The sequence below is a fragment of the Toxotes jaculatrix genome, chromosome 11 (assembly GCF_017976425.1).
Source record: "Toxotes jaculatrix isolate fToxJac2 chromosome 11, fToxJac2.pri, whole genome shotgun sequence".
Lineage (NCBI taxonomy): Eukaryota > Metazoa > Chordata > Actinopteri > Toxotidae > Toxotes > Toxotes jaculatrix.
The window spans coordinates 24,470,280-24,495,379 of NC_054404.1; the positions used below are offsets into that span (position 1 = coordinate 24,470,280).

The 25,100-nt window shown below is 43.8% G+C and overlaps 2 protein-coding genes across 6 annotated transcripts in view; both read left to right on the forward strand.

The window, feature by feature from the left end:
- birc6 (baculoviral IAP repeat containing 6) overlaps window positions 1–7,931 on the forward strand; it is a 76,051-nt gene extending 68,120 nt beyond the window's left edge. For all 5 annotated transcript variants that reach the window (XM_041050498.1, XM_041050501.1, XM_041050500.1 and 2 more), the window contains exons 71-73: window positions 233–421; window positions 5,949–6,083; window positions 6,594–7,931. In XM_041050498.1, coding sequence (XP_040906432.1) covers window positions 233–421; window positions 5,949–6,083; window positions 6,594–6,773 — 504 coding nt within the window. In that variant the 3' untranslated portion in view covers window positions 6,774–7,931. The remainder of the gene's footprint in view (window positions 1–232; window positions 422–5,948; window positions 6,084–6,593) is intronic.
- A 7,382-nt stretch (window positions 7,932–15,313) lies between these two features.
- ttc27 (tetratricopeptide repeat domain 27) overlaps window positions 15,314–25,100 on the forward strand; it is a 47,106-nt gene continuing 37,319 nt past the window's right edge. Inside the window, exons 1-4 of the mRNA XM_041050638.1 lie at window positions 15,314–15,590; window positions 20,931–21,114; window positions 23,190–23,313; window positions 24,588–24,728. Coding sequence (XP_040906572.1) covers window positions 15,500–15,590; window positions 20,931–21,114; window positions 23,190–23,313; window positions 24,588–24,728 — 540 coding nt within the window. The 5' untranslated portion in view covers window positions 15,314–15,499. The remainder of the gene's footprint in view (window positions 15,591–20,930; window positions 21,115–23,189; window positions 23,314–24,587; window positions 24,729–25,100) is intronic.

A 25,100-nucleotide genomic window follows, 5' to 3' on the forward strand; every position in this document is an offset into this window, starting at 1 on the left:
AACAGACCAATATATCAATTTCAGGATTTTTCCAGGTATTTTAAGGCATAAATGTGAGACTTTTACTTTGGAATTTCTTGAAATTGATGTAGTACCCCGGCTCACCTGGAAACCAAACCAGCTAGCATTTAGCTTTTTTTTTTTTTTTTTTTTTTTACAGAATGTTTTAATTTGTGTTAATCCTGAATATTTTCATCAGAAAACGGTGTTAATCTGTGACAATCTGCCGTAGGTGCTAGTGTCAGTGCAGTCCCTCATCCTGGTGGCTGAGCCTTACTTCAACGAGCCGGGGTATGAACGCTCCCGCGGGACTCCCAGTGGCACCCAGAGCTCACGGGAATACGACGGCAACATCCGACAGGCCACCGTCAAATGGGCCATGCTGGAGCAGATGCGCAACCCGTCACCATGCTTCAAAGAGGTAAGGGCTCACTTACCCGCACACTCTAACCTGTTTGGTTCGGTGTTTCAGAATAAAATGTCATTCGTTCACTGTTATTCCTTGAAGTGTCAGGAACATTAAGGCTGAACACAGGTCTACAACATCTTTTCAAATATCCATAAACTGGCTAAGTCATCGAAGAACAGAAACTCAAGAACCTGACAAAGAATAGAAAACAGGAACTTTGCTGGAACACAGCTGACTTTCTCATACAGAGCAGCAATAGTGGTTATTTCGGTCATGGTTGATGGCGGAAATATAAACGTTGCTAAGGTATGTGGTGTCAGTGGGAGGCAAGCCCCTCCTTCTTTCTGAAAGGACTACTCCCATTGGCTGTTAAGGGGGAATATTTCTGAATATCTGTCGATTGTGAAATACGCCAAAAACAGTCCAGTGGCGACATTCGCAAGTAAGGCGAAACTCAGCTTTGCTCGTGGTCTGAATGTACCATAAGAGTGGTGCATATGTTAGTATGAATCAAGACAAGGGCAAAATGATCAGTATGTGTATAATTATTGTAATCTTTTTATAGAAAGGAATGGTTATTGGTCAAATTTGATGTTTAATAATGGTAAAAAAAAAAAATGTGGGGCTCACAGCTAATCCAAACCTGCAGTACACCTGCATAAACTGTCTAAATCCAGCCTAGCCAGGTTGCAGAGCTCAAGTGTGAACCCATAGCTTCACTGTGAGTCAGTACATGAAGCCTAATTTGGTTCTTCACAGAGCCTTTCTTTTTTTTTTTTTTTAATTTTAATTACTTTATTGATCCCTCCTGAGGAAATTACTCTCTGCATTTTACTCACATCAAGTGAACGAAACACACACATACACACAAGCATGCACATGCACTAGAGATGCTGGGGCAGGGGGCTGCCTAGTGAGGCGCCCGGGGGAGCCGGGGTGGATCGGTGCCTTGCTCAGGGGCACCACAGCCATAAAATATATTTTTTTTATTTATTTATTTTTTTCTCTTTACGTCATTTAGAGTTTTATATTTTCCACTTCCACACTGAACACAAAGCTAAAATGGAATACAGAACTATCCCCATCATATATTAGCTGCACACGTCTGCCCTTCATGATGTATTCTGTCTGTTTCAGTGCAGAAACTGAAACGTGAAAGAAAAAGCCACCTCTCCTCCCTGAGGGACGTTTGGGCTCATGCTCTAATTATAACCCCCCCCCCCCCCCCCCCCCCCTCCCCCCCTTTATTAATTCCTCGGTAGATTACACTGTCTGGACGACGGCGTATCACTCTCCCCAGCCCATCTACCCCTTCTCTATCTCACAGTTTTCTGACTTCCTGTGATCCTTTAAATGGTTTTCGTGAGACAGATATTGCCTTGTAAAAAAAATAAATAAATAAATAAATAAAAGCAGTCTTTCAACCTGCTCATCCAAAGCAGGCTCATTCAGAAATGTCAAGAAAAGAAGAACAGAGGGAAGGGAGCGCTTTGGAGTGAGGAAAAGAAAAAAAGTTATCCAATCACCTTGACAGGCTCACATGAGGAAAAAAAAAACTAGAAAAACAGGAAAATAGTGGGATGTCAGGCAAAGTTTTCTGAAGAGACATTTACTGCTGTCGTCAGTTATTAAAATTCATTCAGGGTGTGTATCCATGTCCTGAATGAAACCATTTGTGTTAAGTTCAGTAACACCCTCCCTCCATGAATCCACAGCCAGCGCTGTGTGTATTTCTCTCGGCGTTTGAAGGTGAACCGTTCGAGTCTCGCACAGCAGGCGCTGATGCTGGATCTGTGACAACTGCTCAGCCATGTCAGTTGAAACGGACCGTTGGACCGAGAGATGCTGAGGGAGACGCAGTAGGACAAGGCCGTGCCACCGGGCTGAGCAAATCGCACGCATACGCACACAAAAATTCAATTAAGCCTGGTGAGATACTCCCATGTGCTTTTTCTCACCACTGGCCTTTTAGCGCCTTTTAAGTCCCCTCAGCTGAGACACGGACGGGGAAAACCACCAACAAAATGGATTTACGGGATAACCAGTGAACAGTTCCAGCTCACAGACCCCCATGTGCCAGGTTTGGAAGATTCAGCAGTGTCCGCTGATGCCCCCCCCCCCCCCCGCTGCAGCTTGGCTGATGCGTCTCACGAGATTGACGCTGTCAAGTCTCTCAGTTGCCTAAGCTCACGCTGTCACTTCTCATGAGGCGGCATCTTTAGCACTTTGGGATCCCGACACAGAAATGCAGCAACTTTTACGAGAAGCATCCCTGGAGGGACCCGTCCCCCCCCCCCTCCCCTGTTCTTTGGCTCACAGCGTTGTTTCAGTTCCAAAGACCCAGACCCATCATTACACGCGTGGTTCCCTACTGCTGTCCCTCCAGGAACCTGTCTTTCAGAATGACTGAAAATCAATAGAGTTGCTCAGCTTGTCCTAGAAGATGCCATGTCCATATGAGCCAGTTGGCCTCTGTCTTCTCGGAGCGGTGTGTGATTTGGCTGTACGGCTTCATCACAGGCCTTCGCATCAACCTTTGCTGTTCTGGTTGGTCTCTCGCACCGTTGATGAATAACAGCAGGCTCTGATCTGGCAACAGCTCCACCCTCCTCTAACCCTGTCTTACATTTATCCATCATCTCGGCCTCGTTTTCAACATGGCTGCATCCTCACTTCGGAAAGTGTGTTATAAATCTTACCGCACTTTGCTCTGAAGTCACCCCTTCCCATTCTGGGCCCCTGTTAGGGGGTCCAAAGATGGCAGCGTCTGTTGTTGAGTTTATTGGTTTGTTGTTCCATCTGTGCATCCCCCGACCTGAGGAGGTGCTAACCAGTGGGTGGAGTCTTTGGTGAGAATGTTTGACTATGCTACACCTGCTAACATGTCACCTCAGTTTGCTGAGTACAATTATAGGTCCTAGGCCCCAGGTCCATGAGTCCCTTCTGATGAATGATGGTAGGATCGAACGGTACAGACGTTTTTTTTTTTTTTTGTGTGTGTGTGAGAGAGAGAGAGAGAGAGAGAGAGAGAGAAACTCAGTGCTACCACATGCTATTTATAGAGGGGGGAGTACAGGCTTGAATTATACAGCAGCAAATTGTCAGGTGGAATTAAGGACAATGGGCTACATGTTAAAATATGGATCATTTTGTGTATGAATGTTTGTGTCTGTGAGAGAGAGAACGAAAGAAAGTACACATGTAACTGTGCATGTTTGAGGTATGAAAGAGCTGTGGCTGTGTGTATGTTGTTAGCAGGATGTGTGTTCGTCTGTGTGTTTGAGAGCAAACGCAGCATTGTCCTCGGGGCTGTGCCCGGACTCTGAGTGTCTAAGGGTCGGAGCCCGACGGGGGGGGCGGTATAAACGTGGGGGCCTCAGCGCGTCAGCGACAGTTATGTCACTTGTCAGCGTGGAGCCACTGACAGGTGACAACCTTAAGTAGCTCCACATCATCTCAGGCAAATATCACCAACACTGCCCCCCCCCCCCCCCATGTGGTTTAGCACCATAGGATGAGGGTCAGTGCCATGGACCAGACCATGTGATTGATAGCTGTAGGGAAAGCAGTGGCATGGGTGGGGTGAATGGGTGGGGTGAATGGTTGGGGTGGGGGGGGGGGTAAGCGTTAGAGGTTGAATCCTCTTCTATATATTGTTGGGCTGACGTTTGGAGGCCGGGCTCATGTGGAGCGAGAGCTGCACTCGATGAACCTTTCACGGCTACACAATATCACAGAGTAACACACTCACCCACGGCACAAAGTGGAAGTTGTCCTTACAAGGGTTGTTCCATTGAGCCGTGTGTCTCACTGCGTCACAGAGGGATCTCTGTAAGATTAGTTCGTGTTGTCATAAGTAGATGGTAGCAACCTGTTTGACACTGTGGCCGTTTGGTTAGAAATATTTATGCTCCAGTCTTGTGAGTGGGTCAGGGTTTAGTGGGGGCCGGTTACCTGAGGCCTTGACGCTCTCCTGATGGAATACAGGAAAACCAGGAATAAGGAAGTTTTTAATGGCGGCGTGATTCACTTCTCGCCCTTGACCCCCCCCCCCCCCCCCCCCACCCCCCCGCATGTGTTCGGGCGTTTCCGCACATCTGTTCCTCGGCTCTTCTGCCTCCCTCGGTTGCCCTGTGGAATAATGAGTGGACAGCATTGCTTCAAAGGTCAATGAGTCTATCTGGCAGCCAAGGGCTTTCCACCAGAGGAGAGCACATACAAGCTCAGCGTTAGCCGTGTGTACATTCCTCCATGTACCTGTATCTGTGTGTGTATCTGTGTGTGTGTGTGTGTACGTGCAGAAGGACATGTATTTCCTGAAAGGTCATTTGTCAAGACGACCTAATCCGACATGTGCTTCCTGATCAGAGATGGTTTGCATACAGAGCTTCCTCTGTGATCAATGACCACGTCCAAATACCACAAGTCAAACGGCTCATGGGGCCCATGGGAAAATGCCCCCCATTTAAACCACGGCATGTCTGAACATGTCCGTGTATGACATCAGACATGTCTCTGTCTTCATCATTTATTGTTATGGGTTGAATATGTCTCCACTTTAAGAGGGTTTCAGCTGCAGCAGCAGCAGCCGATCTCACCGTGTTTACTGCACGTCTGTGAGGTTGAAACATTCCCTCTGAGCTGGGGGGGGGAACCATCGCTCCCACCTCCCTGGATGTAAGTTAAGCAGCAGGGGGAGTGGGGAGTGGGGGGATGGCGGTGGGCGATTGGGTGGGATGAACAATAGAGAGGGGGAAGAGATGGAAAGTAACGACCAAAAAAATGGAATGAAGATGGAGTGTGCAGAGGGAGATGTAGAAGGAAGACAGAGATTAAAGCCGTCCCCAAACCCCCCCCCCCCCCCCCCCCCCCCATGGCCGCTTCGCCTCCCCTCTCCTGGTAAAGCAGCAAATCAGCAGCCACCATAATAACTAACTGACCCCCCCCCCCTCCCCGACCACCATCACCACCACCAGCGGACTAGCAGCTACAGACACACCCGCTACAGTGCTCACTGCATACTGATGACTCGGCCCTGGCGACTGTTGCTAGGAAGTCGGCCTGGAAGGACAGGAAAGCGAGGGGGACTTGTGTGTGTGTGTGTGTGTGTGTGTGTAGATGATTGACATCATCCGTTGAGCGAAGTGTCGTACCTTGGATGTCGGAGAGCGGCTGAAGCGCCTTCTGTAATAAGCAGCCCCTCAGTGATGGAGGTCTGAGGACAGAAGTGGAGCTTGTTGACGCTTCTTATTGTCAGAGAGGAATGGGTTTGCTGTGTAATGCGCTTTAGAAGATAAATCGTAGAGTGACGCCGATGAATGACGTGAGCTCAGCTGTTCCGTTCGAGGACGGCCCAGTAATCAGCAAGCTTCCCGCACATCTGTCAGAAATAACTTCCAGCTGTTAAAGTTATGCTCAGCTGGTAAAAAAAAATCATCAGCTCAAATGTGAACATTTCTGTTTTCATTCTGACAGCACGGAAGCGTCACGTCGTTGTGTTTCCCTGCGCCTGACCGCTGTTTGTGTCACGTATTTGCAGGTGATTCACAGACACTTCTACCTGAAGCGGACAGAGATCATGTCTCAGTGCGAGGAGTGGATCGCCGACATCCAGCAGTACAGCAGCGACAAGAGGGTCGGCCGCACCATGTCCCATCATGCCGCCGCGCTGAAGGTAATGTCATTAAATAGGACTGAAGGTAGTGGAAATGCAACAGCGGCCAGTATTACAGGTTCCCGGGCCTCCTGGTCTCACACCTAAAAGACTTGTAGCAGTCTAAGTCACAGCTGTGCTACAAAAGTGTTGTGTAGATCATGGAACCAGAGGCAGCTCACAAACAAGGATGAAGCCCAGTCGGTCCTGCTGAGCGCTCATAACACACAGACACACACTCACACTCAATAACAATAACCCACAAACTGTGAGTGTCTCCTCTCTCTGCTCCCTCTGGCAGTAAGTAGGTACAATTAATCCCCTGTGTAAATAATTCAGCTCCTGTGATAAGAGGCCCAGACACAGCTACAGGCCACTGAGGATCAGGTTCTTGTCACTTAGCTTCAGTGTTTTAAAGTTAAGGAATGCCCTGCCTGAGCAGCTCCACTGTCCCACCACCTTATCTCCCATATATTCTCAGGTTCACACTGACCCTCCTTCACAATCTGTACCCTCAACCTCTCCCTGCAGAGACACACGGCTCAGCTGAGGGAGGAGTTTCTGAAGCTGCCCTGCCCCGACGGCCTCGAGCCCGACGGCGACGAGTTCTCGGAGAAGAGCGCCGCCCTCATCCTCAAAGAGCTGCCCGGTCAGGACGCGGAGAAGCCCGGCAGCAGTCAGGACAGCCACTGCAGCGAGGGCCAGCTATGAGCCCCCACCTCCTCCCCCCTCTCCCAGCACCTCCAACCCCCCCACCTTCCCTCCCTTTCTCCCTCCCTCCCTCCCCTCCCCTCTCCTCCTTATGATTATACCGCTCTTGAAAAGACTCGATGGCTTCGGAGCACAAGCCGCCACTTTGTCAATATTTGTATGTAAAGATCTAAAGGCAGAGACGCAGAGAACGAGGGGACGTGAGGAGACGGAACACAACAAAGAGACGAACTCTGAACTATGCTACACCCTGATCGAAAACAGTCGACAAAAACTTTTATTTACCTGTAAAAGAGTGTAAACATTTTGTGCTTTTTTCCAATTGTGAAATAACCACTGATTGGTATGTTATTAAACTTGTTTATGTATACATAATGGAAGAGGAAAATTACAGATTATATAAGGGAAACTACCTTTAGAGAAGAATGTTTACTGAATGTTAATTTCTTTTTTTTTTTGTGTTTTTTTTTTGACTGTTAGAGTGAGAACAGTTGTAACCAAGGATAGATTGGTCATTCTTTAAGGATACTATTTAAAAGAAAAAAAAAAGAGTGAGAAAAAGAAAACACACATAATAGAATCTGAGATAAAAGCCCCCCCCCCTCTCTCGTCATCCATTGCTTCATTTGATTTCTTGAGGATCATATCCACTTGAATAAAGGCTGACTTGGACATTCTTAATGTTATGTTATCACTTTTACAGGCTCCAGATTCAAACCAAAAGCACCGCGCTCTGGATAAAGATTTCTCACCTCTCAGAACTTCTCCACGACCACGTTTCACCAACATTACTGTAGATCGTAAGACTGTGTGTCAGAGCCACGTCGGAAAATGTATTTTGAAGGCTTGTGCATGTGTATGTGTGTTTTCTGTGCGTGTGCAACAATCCCCAGTGAGATACAAAGCTGTGATGTGCCTTTGATCTACGCCACACCACCAAATACTCCCACAGAGTACCTTTTATTGATTTCTTTGCTATTTCTACAAAATTAATAATTCTGCTCCGTCTTACATTAAAAAAAAAACCTGCATTATTTGTTTTTTATTATGTTGAACTCCAGTGAACAAAAAAAAAATGCACTTTCTATTTTGCTCACTCCTTAGAAACAGTCACATACTCCTTTTGCTAGGACATTAAATGGAGCTTGAAAGTATGGATTGATTGTGCGAATGCTTTTTCTTTTGGTTTCTCCATTTAACAGGATGTCAGCTCTCTGAAGAGACAGTGACACTGAAACACAACTGAACAAAATGTTCAGATAAGAAAACAAGATGCTGCAATAATGAGGACTCGTCAGTCTCAGTCAAACTGGGAGGGTGCAAGTAATGCGACTGTTTTTCAGAAACCTGTAAGAAAAAACCCCTCTTATGTCCATGTCCGCCTGTCGTTTTCAGTGTATCATTATTATTATTATTTTATGAAATTACTGAGTTTCCATTTTTGGTTGCATTTATTTGCTTTTCTGCCTTTTCAGTAAGAAAGAACGCTAGCATCTAAATTTCGTTAGCTGCTTTGAAAGCTAAAATCTTTGCTTCAGAAGTTTTTCTCTGCATTATTACATTTTCATGAAGAAATAAGCATCAGTAAAAAAAAAAAAAAACAGACAAACTTAAGGTATTTATTAAGACTGAGAGTAAAATGCTAATGTCAGTATGCTAACAGCGATAATGCTAGCATGCTAATGTTCAACAGATTAGCACGGTAACATTTGTTAGCTGTTAGTTCGGTTCAGTTGCTCACCATGTGGAGCCATGTTGCATTCAACACAACCCAGGCCAAACTGAGGAGGCTGTGGCGTTCACAGGTTATTTTATAACCTCATTCATGCAGTTATGTTAATTCTAATGAATGATTTTAATGAACAATCCAACACTTGGTGAACTGTGCTTCACAATGACAGGAGGTAGCTGACGTCATGAACGCTGCCAAAAGCCAGTAATCATCATCATCGTGGTGACTTTTCTTTGATTGTTTGGTAGAAGTTGGAAGTGGGAAACATGTCAGTCCTGAAAAGGCCTGTGGTCCAGACTACTTAAAGGTGCCCTATGGAGTTTATGTGTAAACAAATAAAAGTTCTGTTTACATTAAGTGTTAACCCAGCAGAACTCATATAACAAATGTGTTGAATGTATTTCTTTCCTCATAAAAGATTTACGAATCTCATTCTTTAACAGTTGTAAATCATGCGTTGTTTACCTCCATGTTTACTGGTGAGAAGTTGTCTTTTGTTGCCTTGGTTGGTGCATTTGCTGCCATCTGTTGCTGCCACAGTTAAATACTGTGAAACCATTGGCAGGACTGAAGATTGTGTCACCTGCGTGTGCTTGTGCACGAGATAAAACAAAACACCCGCTCATGAAAAAAACACGTCCATAGTGTTACTGGAGGTCAGATACTCCACAGGAAACCTTTAAGTCCAGTTTGTGACAAATCTGAATTTGAGCAGTTTCAAGTTCAAGTCCAACTGCAGGTCACATCCAAGTCTGAATAAGAGGATGAAGCTGGGGAGGAGGAGGGTGAGTCTGATCCATGTCCACCTATACCAGCAACATTGACCGCTACAAGCTTTTGGTGGTGCCATGCTAAGTTGCTAACCAAGGGGGGAGTTGTAGGTTTCAGCAGTGAGGATCACTGGGGGCTGGCTCCAGAAGTGAGCAATTCTCCATTGACCCCCATGTTAAAATAGCCAACTTTACAGCCTAAAAAAACATATTTACAGCCTGGTACATTTTTTGTTTTTGGTCTCTATTGATAGTTTCTACCTCCGTGAACACTGTGGGGGCGGGGGGCTGTACCACAACTGTTTTAGTGTTATTTTAGCTTTAAAAAGGCAGTTAACTCTTTGCTAAAGCGTCGGCTGGGCCAGGCGGCTACACCCAGAGGCCTCCGGCTACCTCCAGCGGTTGACATGGGCTGCAGTGTCCGTGTTTGTAACAATATGGCTTGTTGTAGTGTGGACTGTACTAACCGATCATCGAAGGAGTCTGTGTTGCAGTTTTTTCGGTAAGTAAATTTCTCACTATTTTACCTGGATGTTTGCACTAATTAGCATGTATTAGCATATTTTGCCGCTGGTTTATGACTTAATTGCCGATTTATGGTCGCTGCTGATACAGATAGAGGACCGGAGCAGCTAATGTTAGGAACGCTGTTGCTGTGTGTTCCGTGCTCTCAGAGGCCGTTTATTGTGGGAATACTAGGCTACAATTTTATTTCGTCTTATTTTTATGTTTAAAAAGTCCGACATTGCATGGACAGAGCAGCTCCGTCAGTAAGCGGCTGCTGCTGTTTGTGTGCTGCTGTAACTGTCACTGTAAGCGGATAGTGGATGGAGGCAGCGGTGAAAGCCGGTAAATATTAAATATTGCTCCGAGCTAAGTGGCCGGGTTCTCGGCCGGCTGACCCTGGCTGACCCGTAGAGTAACCGCCTCTCTGCCAAATATGGAAAGTACACTCCCACTAAAATCCAAGATGGCGCAGCTCAAATGCCCATGGTTTGGTCACAAAACTGACTCCCCGAAACCAATGGGTGACGTCACGGGTGCTACGTCCATGTTTTATACAGTCTATGTTGCTAACAGATTCAGCGTCCATAATACACAGTATTGTAATCATACAAAAACACACTAATTGAATTTGTAATTAATTACAAGGATATTTCTGTTCAGTCAATTTAAATAATAGAAATGATGACAATGAAGACTCAGAAGACAGATTTGAGGTATACTACTGTCAATTGAATTAACGCCCAAGGCCATGACAACATTTTATAAGTAAGTGAAACATTCAGTCTTTCACATGTAGAGCTCAATAGCAGAATCTTGTAATTTAAACATATTTTTAATCTGCTTTGTCTTCCGTTACAGTTGGAAGAGGCATGTAAGGTTTGACTAATCTAAAGAAATATCATTCCATCTTCAATTTAACAGGAAAACAGAGAGGAGGAGGATGGGAATGTGCATGAGGTTGAGGGGATGGAAATGGAATGGGGGAAGAAAAGCAAAACATTTTAGAGGAAGAAAATGGGTTGGAGGAGTGAGCAGCTCAGTCACCCTTCCCAGGTAATTTATGTACCACCCCTCTCATTCTTCTCCTCTGTGTTCACAGCTACCTGAACTTTTCTAAAGTAGTAACTGATCTAAATGTCACTTTGCAGGATATAGCTGCTTTTACACATAGTGAAATATTTTCACTTCAGGAGGCTATGTACCCTACCTAAGTACCTGAAGAGGTTCCTGGGAAGCAAGGCAGGAACAGACTTGAGACAAATGCTGGGACAAACTTAGGTACAAACACAGACTCAGGTGCAGACTAGGGAACAGACACAGACAAATTGACAACTGAACTGGAATGTTGTGTTTGGAGAAAATCCTCCTGAGTTTCTCTGACATTCCAGCCACATACGGTACCACAATGTTTCTGCTTTGGTTGATTAAAGAGAACACAACTGGAACTACAAACAGAACTAAAGAGTCCAGAAGCTGCAAATGTCCATAAAGAGTTCAAAAAACAAAAAAAAAAAGATTCAGAAAACAGACCCTTAGGGGTTGATAATGACAACCACGTCTTACTGTACATGTCTAAATAAAGTTATTTTTGATAGAATCACATCATATCCATATACATGTGTAGATTCTACTGGGTACTTAAACATAAAACCACTAAGTCACATTGTGTATCCGTCCTACTTAGTGAAGACTCGTGTGACTAATTGACCCTGACACTGACAGTTTTTTATGACTGTTAATTCCCGGAGGCTCTGTCTGAAGCTTCTCTGAGGCTCTGTACCACAGCCTTGGTTGCCATGGCAACTGCCGTTGGGGGGGGTCGGCGAGCTGGATGCTTTCAGTGTCTTCTCGGCCATTTTGGAGACAAAGAGTGAACTAATGTTTATTTCTATGTGACCTGTGACAACACTGTTTAAATGACAGGGAAGAGTCTTAGCGATTCAAACTTCTTTCACCTTGTGATGCACCTTATTACCACAGGAACCTCAGGGAGCTGTTCTGCTTATAGTTGTGTGACTTTGTTGATCTTTGTGCATGATTTCACTTATTATTTCTTCCTCTGAAATTAGAACACTGAAGGTACACTGTGACAGTATTAGAGTGACAGTACAGGTACTCTTGATTCACATCTGGATTTTTTTTTTCTGGGTACTCAGGTACTCATGGTCTCTGGAGGATGTCACCTCATATGGTCAAGCTTTTTGAGAAAATCCTCCTTCAGGACAGGACAGTCCCTGAGGGCCACTGATGTTTGTGGGGTATTTCCAGGCCACCTAATGATCCTTCCCAACATCCAATGGGACGTGGCTGAAAGCCAGGACCATTCCCTTTTGGAAGAACTGGCTCCTGGAGATAGAAGGTTTGGGTCCTTGTGCCAATTGTATAAAAATCTTCTTTCATACAACCTGCTACTGGCTATGATCCACTCTTTTGCCAGTCCCTTTGGAGCATCTTTTTTTGTGGTTTATGTATTTCTATTCACTCAGGAGCACACTCAGCCCCAAGCCAACTGCTGCAGCTGCTTCCTGGTCTTCCCCTGGAGCTGGTCGGATACCAGTGTGATGTTGCAACCATCGGGCCAGACAACCTTCCACAAAATCCGACACAGTGATGTGTGTCTGGCAGTCCTCAACCAGTGCTGGTGGTTCCATTGATTGATAAAAAAAAAAATCTGAAGTCATGATTTAAATGTCATGATCTAAAAAAACAGAGCGAGGAGCCCAGAGGTGCATTTCGTTGCTGGAGCTTATTATTCCTTCTTCAGATGTGTTCCAAGGAAATGGTAGATGTTTGTAACGCCTCTCCAGACATTGAATGTCACACTCGGGAAGAAATCCATAAAGAGACAAATGGCACTGTTTCCCCTTCCATGGTCACATCACACTCTGCATGTGACACAACACCATACCGGCTGACAGCCTGAACAAACAGGTCCATTACAGTGTCACTTCTGTTGTTGTTAGAAGCTTGAAAGAATACAACAAGCCGGCTGTAACCGTCACTTACTCCATGGATCACAGTCCTCCTCCTAAACAAATGTGGAGAAAGGGATTTGAAGAAGGGGGTGGGAGAGAGAGGGTGTTGCATGTTCATTATATTGAACATTATATTTTAAAGGTATCCAGATTTGATTTGTTACATCATAGATTTAAATTTAGAATGAAAATTGTTTTTTTTTACTAGCCAAGAACAGCTAGCTCCAAAATAAACATTTTAAATAAAAGTAATATATGAGCAAATTCAAAAGTATTAATTAAAAACTCCCTGGGTTGCTGGGCTGGAGATGCTCCCAATGGTGTTTTGGACTATACATATATTTATAAATATATTTATGTGGGAGAGCAGCTACTGTTACATTGCATTAGCTAATGGGGAAATAGATAAATATAAGCATCTCACATATCAGTGTGATATTTTAGGGACCGTCAGTCTGTGTGTTCTGTCCAGAGTCTCTGCAGATATCAGGAAAAAGAGCTGTCTGCCAGTTGTCTGTTAGAGGTGGAGGTACACTGTGATGTTCACAACACACCCACATAAGGATGGATACACTTTCCTCTACTGAAGTGATATAATTAGGCTGTCAGGGCTAAACATCAGTCCGAACAGAATTTATTTATATCCTTATGACCCACTTATTTCCAGTTTTATCATATTGCTGCTTCACGATTCTAAACACAATGTTTGCAGTAAGAACATATTTACAGTAAGAACATTTGGAACACATTTTATTTTACTTTTTTTTTTTTTTTTGCAGAAATCTGAACACGGAGAGCAGAATATTACTCATACACTCAGCATCACACCAGTGCACCCAGCGCTGATGGCCAATTACACCAGTTAAACTGCCCTGAAACAAGGTGGACGAAGATCACTCATTAAACTTTCCAAATATAGATTTGCACTGGCCTGTCATGGTAACTACTTTAGTTAGACAATATATGGTCCTAGAAATGATTGTGTTAAATGATATTATTGTCATTTTAAGACCATTTTATGCTAAAATATTCTAAATGAATAAAATATAAAGAACTATAATAAAACAAAGTTGGCAGACGGTGTGTGACTGATGTGCATCCAAAGGCTCCTGCAGTATAGATGGGGAAGGCTTGACCTAGGTTATTATCTGTAGCTTTTTGTGAAACATTTTTAGGTACCCACAAATGCCTGTTCCAACCCACAAACAAAATACCAAGCAAGCTGAAAGTGTGTTAAAACTATTTCCTAACACCACATCCTGAATAAATATTAATATTTTATGTATGGATTTTACACAAATCTTACTTTTTCGTTAGTGGATCATATACTACACGTGGCTTATGTCCAATAACATAATAATCGTGACAGGCCTGGATGTACACACATAACATGACTCAATTTAAGAAAATAATCAAATTAAACTTAATAAAATAATGACAAGATGTTGACTACGTAACCCAAAGTATTTTATCCCAACAGGAAATGTATTGTGAGCTCAGTCAGAAACCAAGTCAGATAACAGTGAGAGAATTCTCTTCTCCTGTCTCTGATTTCGGGTTCTGTCCTTTCGTTGTATACAGTTCATGAACAGGAAAGCAATGGATTCTCTCTGTGGTATTCTACCAACCGTTGCAGACAGAATTGGTTGAAAATGTGTGGACAGTAGTTGTTGAGATATCTGGCTCACAGACTGAAAGTATGACCTGTTATTAGACCCTGAAATTTACCTTCTTCACTGAAAATTGTTGACCATAAATGGCATGAAATTTGATATCGCAAAAATTTCTAGGATTATAACTTTAAAAAAGAAAAATATAAGACATTTAATTTATGATCTTATCTTTATTGTCTGGACATCCTTTATTGCTCACTTATCCTGCAAGGTTGGCATTAGATTCCAAGCCTTGGGAGGAAGTGAATTCTGTTTCTCCTGTTGATATGTCTTTCCCCTTAACCTGAACCTGATAATATTCCTAACATGAACCAGTTGTGTCTTATGATGCTTCACCTGAACCCAACCTACCCTAACCCTAACCAGTTATCTCTGCCTGCTCCTGAAAATCTACTGTCCACCCTTCCTCCAGCAGCCTGGTGGGCAAAGTTGGGTGATCAGGGACATTCAGCTCACCTGGACGGACTGGCCTCTCTAAGCGGGTGGCAGTCTTAAAGCACTGTGCTGCATAAATGTGGACTGGTTATTACTGACAATGAAAAGTCCCTCCGAATGTGTTTGCAAAAATATATAGTTACAAACAGAAGCCATTAAAATGTATGATGAATTTTATTGTGCCGTTTTGTTGATAGAGGCAGTTAGACAGTAATCAGTAACGAGCACCGTAACACTTTTATAACTGCATGGATCTGCGCTTTGTCATAAATAATGGACACTGAGATTTAAATGCGTTTATATGTTATTAAATCGGAACAGCATTAACTGTAGTTAACACTTATGGTCCAGACACATTTCACGCCGCTGCACGAGCTCCAGACGTTGACATCGCCCAGCATCCCTGCGCGAGCCTTTGATTTGGTTTTCCCACAATGCAATGCGCATCTGTCATGGCTGCTCACTGATGCCACTTGCACCACATGGGTGGAAATAAACATTTTTATCTCTGACTGAGAGACACCGACTCGGTATTTTAATAAAAGCGATTAATCGCCGGCTCTGATCCGGGACCGTCCTGACTTGAAGGCAGCAGCTCTCTCTTCACTGTAGCGGGAAGCAGAGACGTTCAGTAATGCCGCTGGACGTAGAGATCCCCGTTCTCCGAGGCTTTTTAACACCCAGCGAGGCAGCGGAATGGAAGCAGAGTGTTTTCTGCACTGCAGGTGAGACCACGGGCTGTCTTTTCACTATATCACCACGTAACTATAAACACCGTCAGCTTATAATACCTTTAGGAATCGCTTCACAGGCAGGTTGTGGTAGCGACTTTCGAGGCTAAGTGACATTTCTGGGCAACGGTGTAGAGGCTTTTTTTTTACCCCCCGCTGATGAAACTCACGATAACGGCACCGGTGTAGCCGTCACTGGGGATGAAAGCTATGACCACAGTTCCACTACAGCAGCAGTTAAAATGGACATATCTGAATTTAATAATTGCTAAACGGACTGCTTCCAACGATACGCGTTGTTCACGCGCTGTGAACTTTCTGCCAGTCACCGTTCAATTTTTTTGCCATTATTAAGTTGTCTAGTTTTTGGGCAGTTGTCGATATTTCATAAAATAATATTTGACAGGGAGTTGTAAATGTTGCAGTTTTGCTATTCGGCGTACACACATACATGAATTTGTGTTCGTTACGATTAAAATGTCTACTTTTGTAACATTAGCTAGCGTTAGCTTTAGTTCGTCCGAACGAATCTACGCCAGAAGGTTTCTCTGACAGACTACATCATTGAAGTCTGGCGTCCAGTCTTCATTGCTTCGCCCTCATCTGTCAGCTGCTGCTATAGTTGTACACTGGAACCAAATGCCAAGCCAGAGCTTGCTGGCATAAACATTAGCACAGCGGTAGGTAGACATTTACATTTACACTGTACAACATTAAACAAGGTACTGTCAGACAAGTGCTCTCTCTCTCTGTCAAGGCTCACTGGCTTTCACGGTGTCTGTTCTCTTTTCTGTCTGTTACATTTAATTTCAGGGCTTTCAATAGTCAAACTGTGACTCTTCTACCAAACAGCAGCTAGTGGTTGTAGCTTCTTGTTTCGGGACCACGTAATGTTTGTACTGTGTTAGCAGGCAGTGGAATTAGCGGACAGATAAATCTGTCAGCGGACAAACGGAGGGGAGAACTAAAATGAAGCTCGCCAAGATCTAGCTGGATATTTTTCATATGTTTCTTACTTTTTTGAAACATTTTAATCATATGGAATATGGCGTTAAGGTTAACAGGTTTTTTTTGAGCAGTGAGCTAAACTAAAGCTGTAGGTTGCACAGAGGGAGATTGGAGAGGTAACTCCTTATTATGGGGGTGTCCAGTCAGACCTAATGAACTACTCTGTGGGGCTGTGCCTCATTTGATTTCAGTGTGGCACATGGGCTGCATCTTTGGAAATGAAACAGGAGTTGTCTTTTTTTTTTTTTTTTTTCAGACAGGACCTCCTTGGACAGTTCAGAGTGAGTGACAATGCTAATAAACATATATAAATGTATATATATGTTAAGAGAGAGCGACATCAGTTTAGGAACAACAAGGTTTTTGTATCTGCAGAAATAAGGCAGCCATGTTGTGTCCAGTGGCTTCAGAATGTCCATCCATCCATTTGCTATATCAGACCCCATCACTGTTTGCACACTTTATTGTTTCGAAAATTTAATGTTAACTAGATAAAATTGCAAATTTTTCCATCAGTAACACTCAATAACCAAAAATGACAAATCTTTTTGTCTTGTGAGTAAACCTCTTTTGTAAATCTCTTATTTACACAAGTATTCAGGCAACTGCAAACTGTGCAACATATGCATCATCCTTGGTTTATAATTATCCTTGAAATGTTTTTAGAACTGGATTGGAGTCCACCTGTGGGGAAACCGAATGGGTTGGATGTAGTTTAGGAAGATGCACATCTAGGTCGCAAAATCCACACTGCAGTGAAAAGCCTCCCAAATGACATGCAGATGATCACGAGACAGTCAAATTAAGAATTAAAGCCAGACTCATGACACTGTTTCAGACTTACTGCAACTCAAGGCTCTTGCATTGCATCTACTCAGTGGAAGCAGAATCCACCAGACTGTATCTGTGTGCAGTTGGTTTCTTGCTGGTGCACAGTGAAGAAATTGCCATTCCTGTCTGAGAGACACCTGATTGTCCATCTTGGATCTGTATTGCTGCTCAGCCCTGTACGCAGACCCTATTCACGGTTTCCTTATTAACTGCAGCTCATTGCCTGAACCTTTATGAATTATGGAATAATTTGAGGGCCTCTGTCTTGTTTCCTGTAATTGCTGCCATTTCATCGGCAGACCTGAAGGGTAGCTGAAATGCCATTAGCTATGTGGCCATAGCTCAGGCTTTGATTTTTTTTTTTTTTTTTCTTTTTTCCCCCTCATAAAGCCAGAGCCTTCCTCCTCTCCTTGTCCGCTCCCTCCCTTCTCTCTGTGCTATTATGGCAGCCCCTGGGTTTCATTAGATCAGCAGCAAGATGAAAATCTCCACACCTCCTTTACAACACCATTTGCACCGCAATTACTTATTAAAGCCGAGGGTATATTTGCGGGATCATGTGACTGACCTGGAGGTGTTGCCTAAGTGGGCCAGAAATCTGGCTTCATGTGTGGAATCTGAGCGTGAGACCCTAATGAGCCCTATAGACCACCTATATACAGTGCATCTCAAAGTATTCAGGCCCCTTCACATTTTGTCATGTTGCATCTTTATGCTAGAAATTGTTTTAATTCATCTTTTACCTCATCACACGTCTACATTCAATACCCCATAACGACAAAGCAAAAACATGATTTTAATTTTTTTTAAAAGTTTAATTAAAAGGGAAAACTGAAATATAATGTTGACCTAAGTATGCAGACACTGTGCTACGACACTTGAAATTTAGCTCAGGTGTCTCCATTACTTTAGATCATGTCTGGGATGTTTCTGCACCTTGCCTGGAGTCCACCTGTGGTTAATTCAATTCATTGGGTCGTGATTTGTAAAGGCACACACCTGTCTATATAAGGTCTCACAGCTGACAAAGCATAGCAGAGCAAAAACCAAGCCATGAGGTTGGGAGCACAGCATTCAGGATATTAGGATTTAGTTCAGATTAGGCAGGCTCACAGAGGAACTAGCATGGCTGTGAGGGCCCAGGCTTGTTATATTAACAGTGGAACACAGTTTTATTTTGTAAAGTAATAAGGAATCCAGGGAGGTGGGTTTAAACAAGACAAAAGATGGAATTACATCTCACTAACTACAAATTTTGTTTTGCAAATGGATCCAGCTTGATACACAGAAAGAATGTGATTGCTCACGTGCCAGAATCACCTGAAGACGAGGAGGTCCGCTTACTGAAAAATTTTACGTAGTTGTCATGGAGAGGGCTCAGTTGTCATAACGATAACTTATGTTAAAGTATGGAACCCCAGTCACACAATTGTTATTATGGATGAGAACTTTATAAAATTATTAACTTTATAAATTATATTTTTGAAGAATTTGACAACGGTTAAATTCCATTGGTCTGTGATCCATTATCTTTGAAAGTTTCTTGGTATAATAACATTATTATCTTGCCTGGTCCCTTATGATCACACAGTACAGTAGGATATATGTGGTAAAATCATGGCATGCTTATACATACACATATTTGGGCTGCTTTGAGAGAGCTTTTAGAGCTGTATAGTCTTTCCATATGAAAATAGTTTCCTATGTACAGATAAGTATTTAGGTCAAATAAAATAGAATAAGAAAGAAAACCTATGTACAGTCAGAGTGTGCAGTATGGCAGCAGCATAGTTGGCATTAGTGCAAATTTATTAAGTGAGTAAAGTGCCCAATGAAACAGTCCACAGGAGATGGTTAATTAGCAGCAGATGATAAGTTGGATTTTGGTCCAGGGGCTGGGGGAAGAGGGGGGAGGTAGTGGATGGAGATCAGTATCCTGACAGCCTGGTGGATGAAGCTGTTTGAGAGTCTTGTGGAGCGGGCCCGGAGATTCCGGTACCTTCCTCCTGATGGCAGGAGGCTGAGGAGAGTGTGTGAGGGGTGCGAGGTGTCACCAGCAATGCTGATGGCTCTGCGGGTGAGGCGGGTGTGGAAAATGTCCAAGATGGATGGCAGCGGGGGGGGGGGGGGGCACTGATGATCTTGCTGGCTGTATTCACTATGCGTGGCAGGGCCTTTCGGCAGGAGGCAGCGCAGCCTCCATACCACACAGTGATGCAGCCGGTGAGGATGCTCTCAATGGTCAACCCCTAGGAAACTAGTGCTGCTCACCCTCTCCACAGCAGCACCGTTGATGGTCAGTGGGGGGTGTTGCAGAGGTCCTCTCTTGAAGTCCACAACAATCTCTTTGGTTTTCCCCACGTTGAGGAACAGATTGTTGTCCTTGCACCACTGGACCAGTTGGCTCACCTTGCTTCTGTAGTAGGCTTCATCATTGTCAATGATGAGGCCCGCTACAGTCAACCACATAAGCTTGATTATGTGGTTGGTGCTGTAGCTGGGCACACAGTTGTGGGTCAGCAGGGTGAAGAGCAGGGGGGTGAGCACACACCCTTGTGGGGCCCCTGTGTGCACCGTGATGGTCCTGGAGGTGTTGTTGCCGACCCATACATTTTGTGGCCTCCCTGTTAAAAAGTCTAGTACCCAGTTGCAGAGAGAGGTTTTGAGTCCCAAGTGCCTGAGTTTCTGTATTAGCTGCTGGGGGATGATTGTGTTGAATGCTGAAAACTGAAGAACTGCATCCTCACATATGAGTTTTTGGAGTCCAGGTGTATAAGGGCTAGATGGACAGCAGCAGAGATTGCGTCCTCTGGGGACCTGTTTGTCCTGTATGCAAACTGGAATGGGTTGTGGGAGGGAGGAATGGATGGCTTTGATGTTCAGCATGACCAGTTGCTCAAAGCACTTCCTTATAATGGGGGGCAGGGCCACGGGTCCATGGTCATTGTAGTTGGATGGGTGGGAATATGAATAAACTTAATGTCTGTATGCATCAATGATATTTAGGTGTTTAAATTCACTCACTTCCTCCATTTCCTTTTGATCAATATCTTCTAAATTTATCCAGCACTTTTCTCTTTAATGAACAGTGTAAAGAAACTTCTGCTGATATGATGTAGATGCTGTGTGACACTGACCAGCTCTCCCAAAAACTAATAAGCACACCCACAGTCAGGCACACCCACAATCAGGTCTTTAAGTGTTGGAAGTCTTTTATATCTTGCTGTGGGTTATAAACATGTAGAATTAAAAGCAGAGGACTAAGATTACAGTGGCTTGGTACTTGGGCCTGTTTATTGAGATACACATTTTTTCTGAATGAATGGGCTTTTATTTAAATTCAGCCAGCCTGGTGCAAAGCACAAAAGTCCCTGCGACACTTACACTTTAGGCGTACCTGTGCAGTTATGTTTCTACTGCGTATAATGGCATTGTCACATAATGAGTAAACACTGCAGAGTGAGTTAATTCTTCCAAACATGCTTAATGTTCCAGAGGCAGGTTCTCTGCTGGAGTCCTTGATGGAAGGCGACTTTGAGGCGGTTCTTCTGAGTCCCCAAGTTTCCGATTTGCTCACTGGAGATGGCAACTTCAGCGAGGGGGAGGATATTGAGGCCTACGTGGAAAGACAGGTCCTACTGTACCTGACTGGTGGTACCAACGATGACCAGACCAACAGGTAACCAACCATTAATCCTACAAACTGGGTGTCAGATGTAGTGCTTTAGGTGGGAATAGAGAAGTTGGGAAAAGTTTAGTCATCACCTCTGCATAGGTGAAGCATGGAAATCTTTTTATTTCCCTGTGCAGTTCCTGTCTGTATACAATGTGGTCATTGCAGTGGGAAGTTTCCCTGTGTGTAACCTAGCACATAGGACATCTTGCGTTGGTGTTGCCGTTGTGTTGTTTTCCAAAAACACTCTGTTATACACCAACTTTTATCAAACTTTTAGCCAGTTTTAAGTCACTTTTTTACAAATTGGGTAAACAGTACAAATACGTTGTTCATGTTACAAGGTTCTACCAGAAACACTGTGCAAGTTGAGCCAAGTTCAACTTAACAGTTGTCAACACAACATGAGCTACAGACTTTAAACACCAACAAACTTTCTAGTAACAGACTTCTTCTTATTCAACATAGAAATATACACTCACTGAGCACTTTATTAGGAACACCTGTACACCTGCTAATTCATGCAGCTATCCATGATCACCATGTGTCTGAAAGGGCCATTCATTTCTAGAGTTTAACTCAGAATGGAGCCAAAAACAAAAACCAGCCAGTGACGCAAGCAGTAGCTCTGAGGATGGAAACACCTTGTTGATGAGAGAGGTCAGAGGTCAGACTGGTTAGAGCTGACAGATAAGCTGCGCTAACCAAGTTTCTCTGCCAAGAACAGAGAGACTTCTCAGTATGAACAACATGTCCAACCTGGAGGAGGAAGGACTGCAACAGCAGAGACCACGTCAGGTTCCTGTCCCGTTAGCCAACACCAGAGATCTGAGGCTGCAGTGGACACAGGTTCACCAAAACTGGACAGTTGAAAACTGGAAAAATGCAGCGTGGTCTGATGGATCTGAATTTCTGCTGAGGCTGCAGATGGTAGGGTCAGAATTTGGAGTCAACAGCATGAATCCATGGACCCAACCTGGGAAAGTTGTTTTGGCTCATGTTCATCCCTTCATGGCCACAGTTCACAATCTTCTAATGGCTACTTCCAGCAGGATAATGCTCCATGTCACAAAGCTAAAGTCGTCTCCAACTGGTTTCATCAACATGACAGTGAGTTCAGTGAACTTCAGAGGCCTCCACAGTCTCCAGAGCTGAATCCAGTAGAACACCTTTGGGATGTGGTAGAACAGGAGATTGGCAGCTTGAATGATGTGATGAATCATGTCAACAGTGGAGCAGAAGCTCAGAGGAAGGTTTCCAACATCTGGTGGAATCCATGAGAGCAAAGGGAGGAAGTAGTTTAAAGTAAAGGTCTGAATACAGACTCCTCATAAAGTGCTGAGTAAATGTCAACATGAACACGCCTCCACACAGACATTCACAGAGGGAAACTGAGCTGCCAGAATCAGTTTGGAAAGCCAGACCACCCAGGTTTACATTACACTGTTTATATTGTCTTTCTCTGTCCCTTCTCTGTTAGTGCTTTTTTTTTTTTCATTCAAATATAAAAATAAATAAATAAATAAAAATCACTGACACAATTTATGGCTGAAAAACTGTGTGACTGTAATTATATGGCGTCCATAATAATAATTAATCGGTAAATATGAGTGTATAATTGAGAGTTAGTGAAGTGAGCCAGCTAATTCAAATCTCCAAATTGACCCGATGAGGTGTGTTTGACAGTGGAAGCCGTTGAGTGTAGCACAGAGCTTTTTTTTTTTTTTTTTTCCAGGAGTGTGCTTGTTCTCTTCTCACGGCCTCTGTTTCTTTTGTCATGAATTATTAATTTTTAATAAGTGAAGCCTAACATCTCTCTTCTTGCTCTGAGGGGAGGTCCGTCTGTGAGTGTATGTTGAATGCCGGTCTTATTGCTGCTCCTCCTCCTCCCTTCATCACACGTCCATTCTCTCTTTTCTATCACCTCACATTATTTTGTCAGCCTAATAAAAAGGCCTCTACCTGCCCAAGGAGTCAGGAGGCACTGTGTCGTTTCTAGAAACTTGTGTTAGCATATCTGAGGATATAATCTCTTCTCTGTCCACTAAGTCCAGTCTGTGTTTTTGTCCCTCCTGCTACAGGGAGCTGGCTGTGATGGCCCTGGCTGTCTCCTGCCTCCACGCCTTCGTCCAGAGTAACTGGACCGGTCCTCCAGTGTCCATCCAAATCTCTGACCTGCTGCCCCAGGCCCTGCTGTCCTCTCAGGTAGGATAGCATCTCATCAAGCTCTCCTGCTTTTCTCTTACTGATTTCAGAACAGTTTCCTGAAAAGTTACACTAATATTTGAGAGTGTAAAGTGATTTAGTGAGAGCATTGTTAGTGTAAAACTACATCTACATGAAGTCATTAACTGAAATCATGATGATGAACCCAGCGGTTATTACCCCTCATTTTAATATTCTCTCATATTTGCTCAGTGAGTCTTAACATGACGAATATAATGAATAACTAGAAGACCGGAGAAATACATTTGTGCTCCTTTTTTTAGTTGCCACGTAAAATTTAATATGAACAGTCCTCCCAGGGTGGTTAATATAGTGATCAGTCGGAGATCATTATGGTGTGCACATGTATAAGGTCTTTAAAACTGGATATTGGAGCGATCCATTCTTGATGAAGTACAAAGCTTTTTTTTTCTTTTAAGGGTTTTAGTCTCAGTGAAACTCCACATCTCAAAAAAAAAAAAATCCCTTTTTTTTTTTTTAAGGTGGATTACATCCAGAGCTGTCTGTCACTCTAAAAGTTCACCAGACTGTTACCACGTTTGGTAACTTGTGTGTTGTGTAACCTTTGCTGTATAAACCCATATCACAGAGATCGGCAAAGCTTCATTCTACATTGGTGTGTAAAGTGAGTGGAGCCAGAGCAGAACCAGGAGGAAGCGCAGGAGAAATGCCCCAGTAATGAAGCCTCTCTGGGGTCCTAATTACACTGGGTGGAGGAGATTGCTTTCCTCTTGTCACTGCGCTGCGCTGAGAGCGGAACAGTGCGTCTCACACTGCCATTACACCGGGCCTTTCTTTTAGCAGAGTAATTCCTCTGGCAACAGTGACTGAACTGTGCTGTCACACCAAAGAACCTGAGTGATGAAGCAGCAGCAGCAGCGGCCCAGGTGAACGGGGAGGACACACGTGGCACAGCTGTTGTCATGTGGATTTAATTCATCTAAGGACAAGAGAGAAATGTTAAATGTCCTTGAGAATCTTCATTTGTGTGAATTCTTTTCCGAATGAAGTGAAAGATGTTTAAACGACCACCATACGGGGGGGGGGGGCGTGGCTCATCGTGACAGATACAGCATATATGGATAAATGAATACAGACGCTGTGATATAGAAAGTGAGGTCATTAAATCAGCAGTTTTCATCATTAGTATGTTGATAGAAACCTCGCGTTGTAATGAATGATGATTGAAAACCAGCACAGTGTAATGGTGAAACACTGAGGTCTGCATTCGGACTAATTTGTGTGCTTTGCAGCCCCAGACCCTGGTCGAGGTTATCCACTCCAGCCTGCTCCTGGACGGGGAGTCGGTGTACAGCCTGGTCGCCAACCCCTTCCTCCTCCTGCTGGCCAGAGTTATTCTCACCAAGTGCTCCTCCAAGATGGACAGCCTCCAGGTAAGAATGTCTTTCTGTCACAATCACCTCTTCATCTTTATATATTATTGATGGTTTTTTAAATGGTTATTCAGAGCTTTATATCATTTAGAATGTTTATAGTATCTAGTAAATGCTGGAGGTCGTTTTAGTCCTTAAGGCCACAGAAAGTAGGCTTCACAGTGTTTACAGTTACCAGTGTGCATTATACACACTGTATAATGTGTAGTACAGGGGCCTACTCAAACCTTCTCTCAATAAAAAAAGTAGTCCTTACATGTATCTACATGTAAGTAGTCAAGAATACACAGAGGCAGTGCTACTGTACTTCAGCCACAACCTGCCTGCCACAAATACAGGTTTCACCTCTCAGACCAGAGTTTGATTTCCACA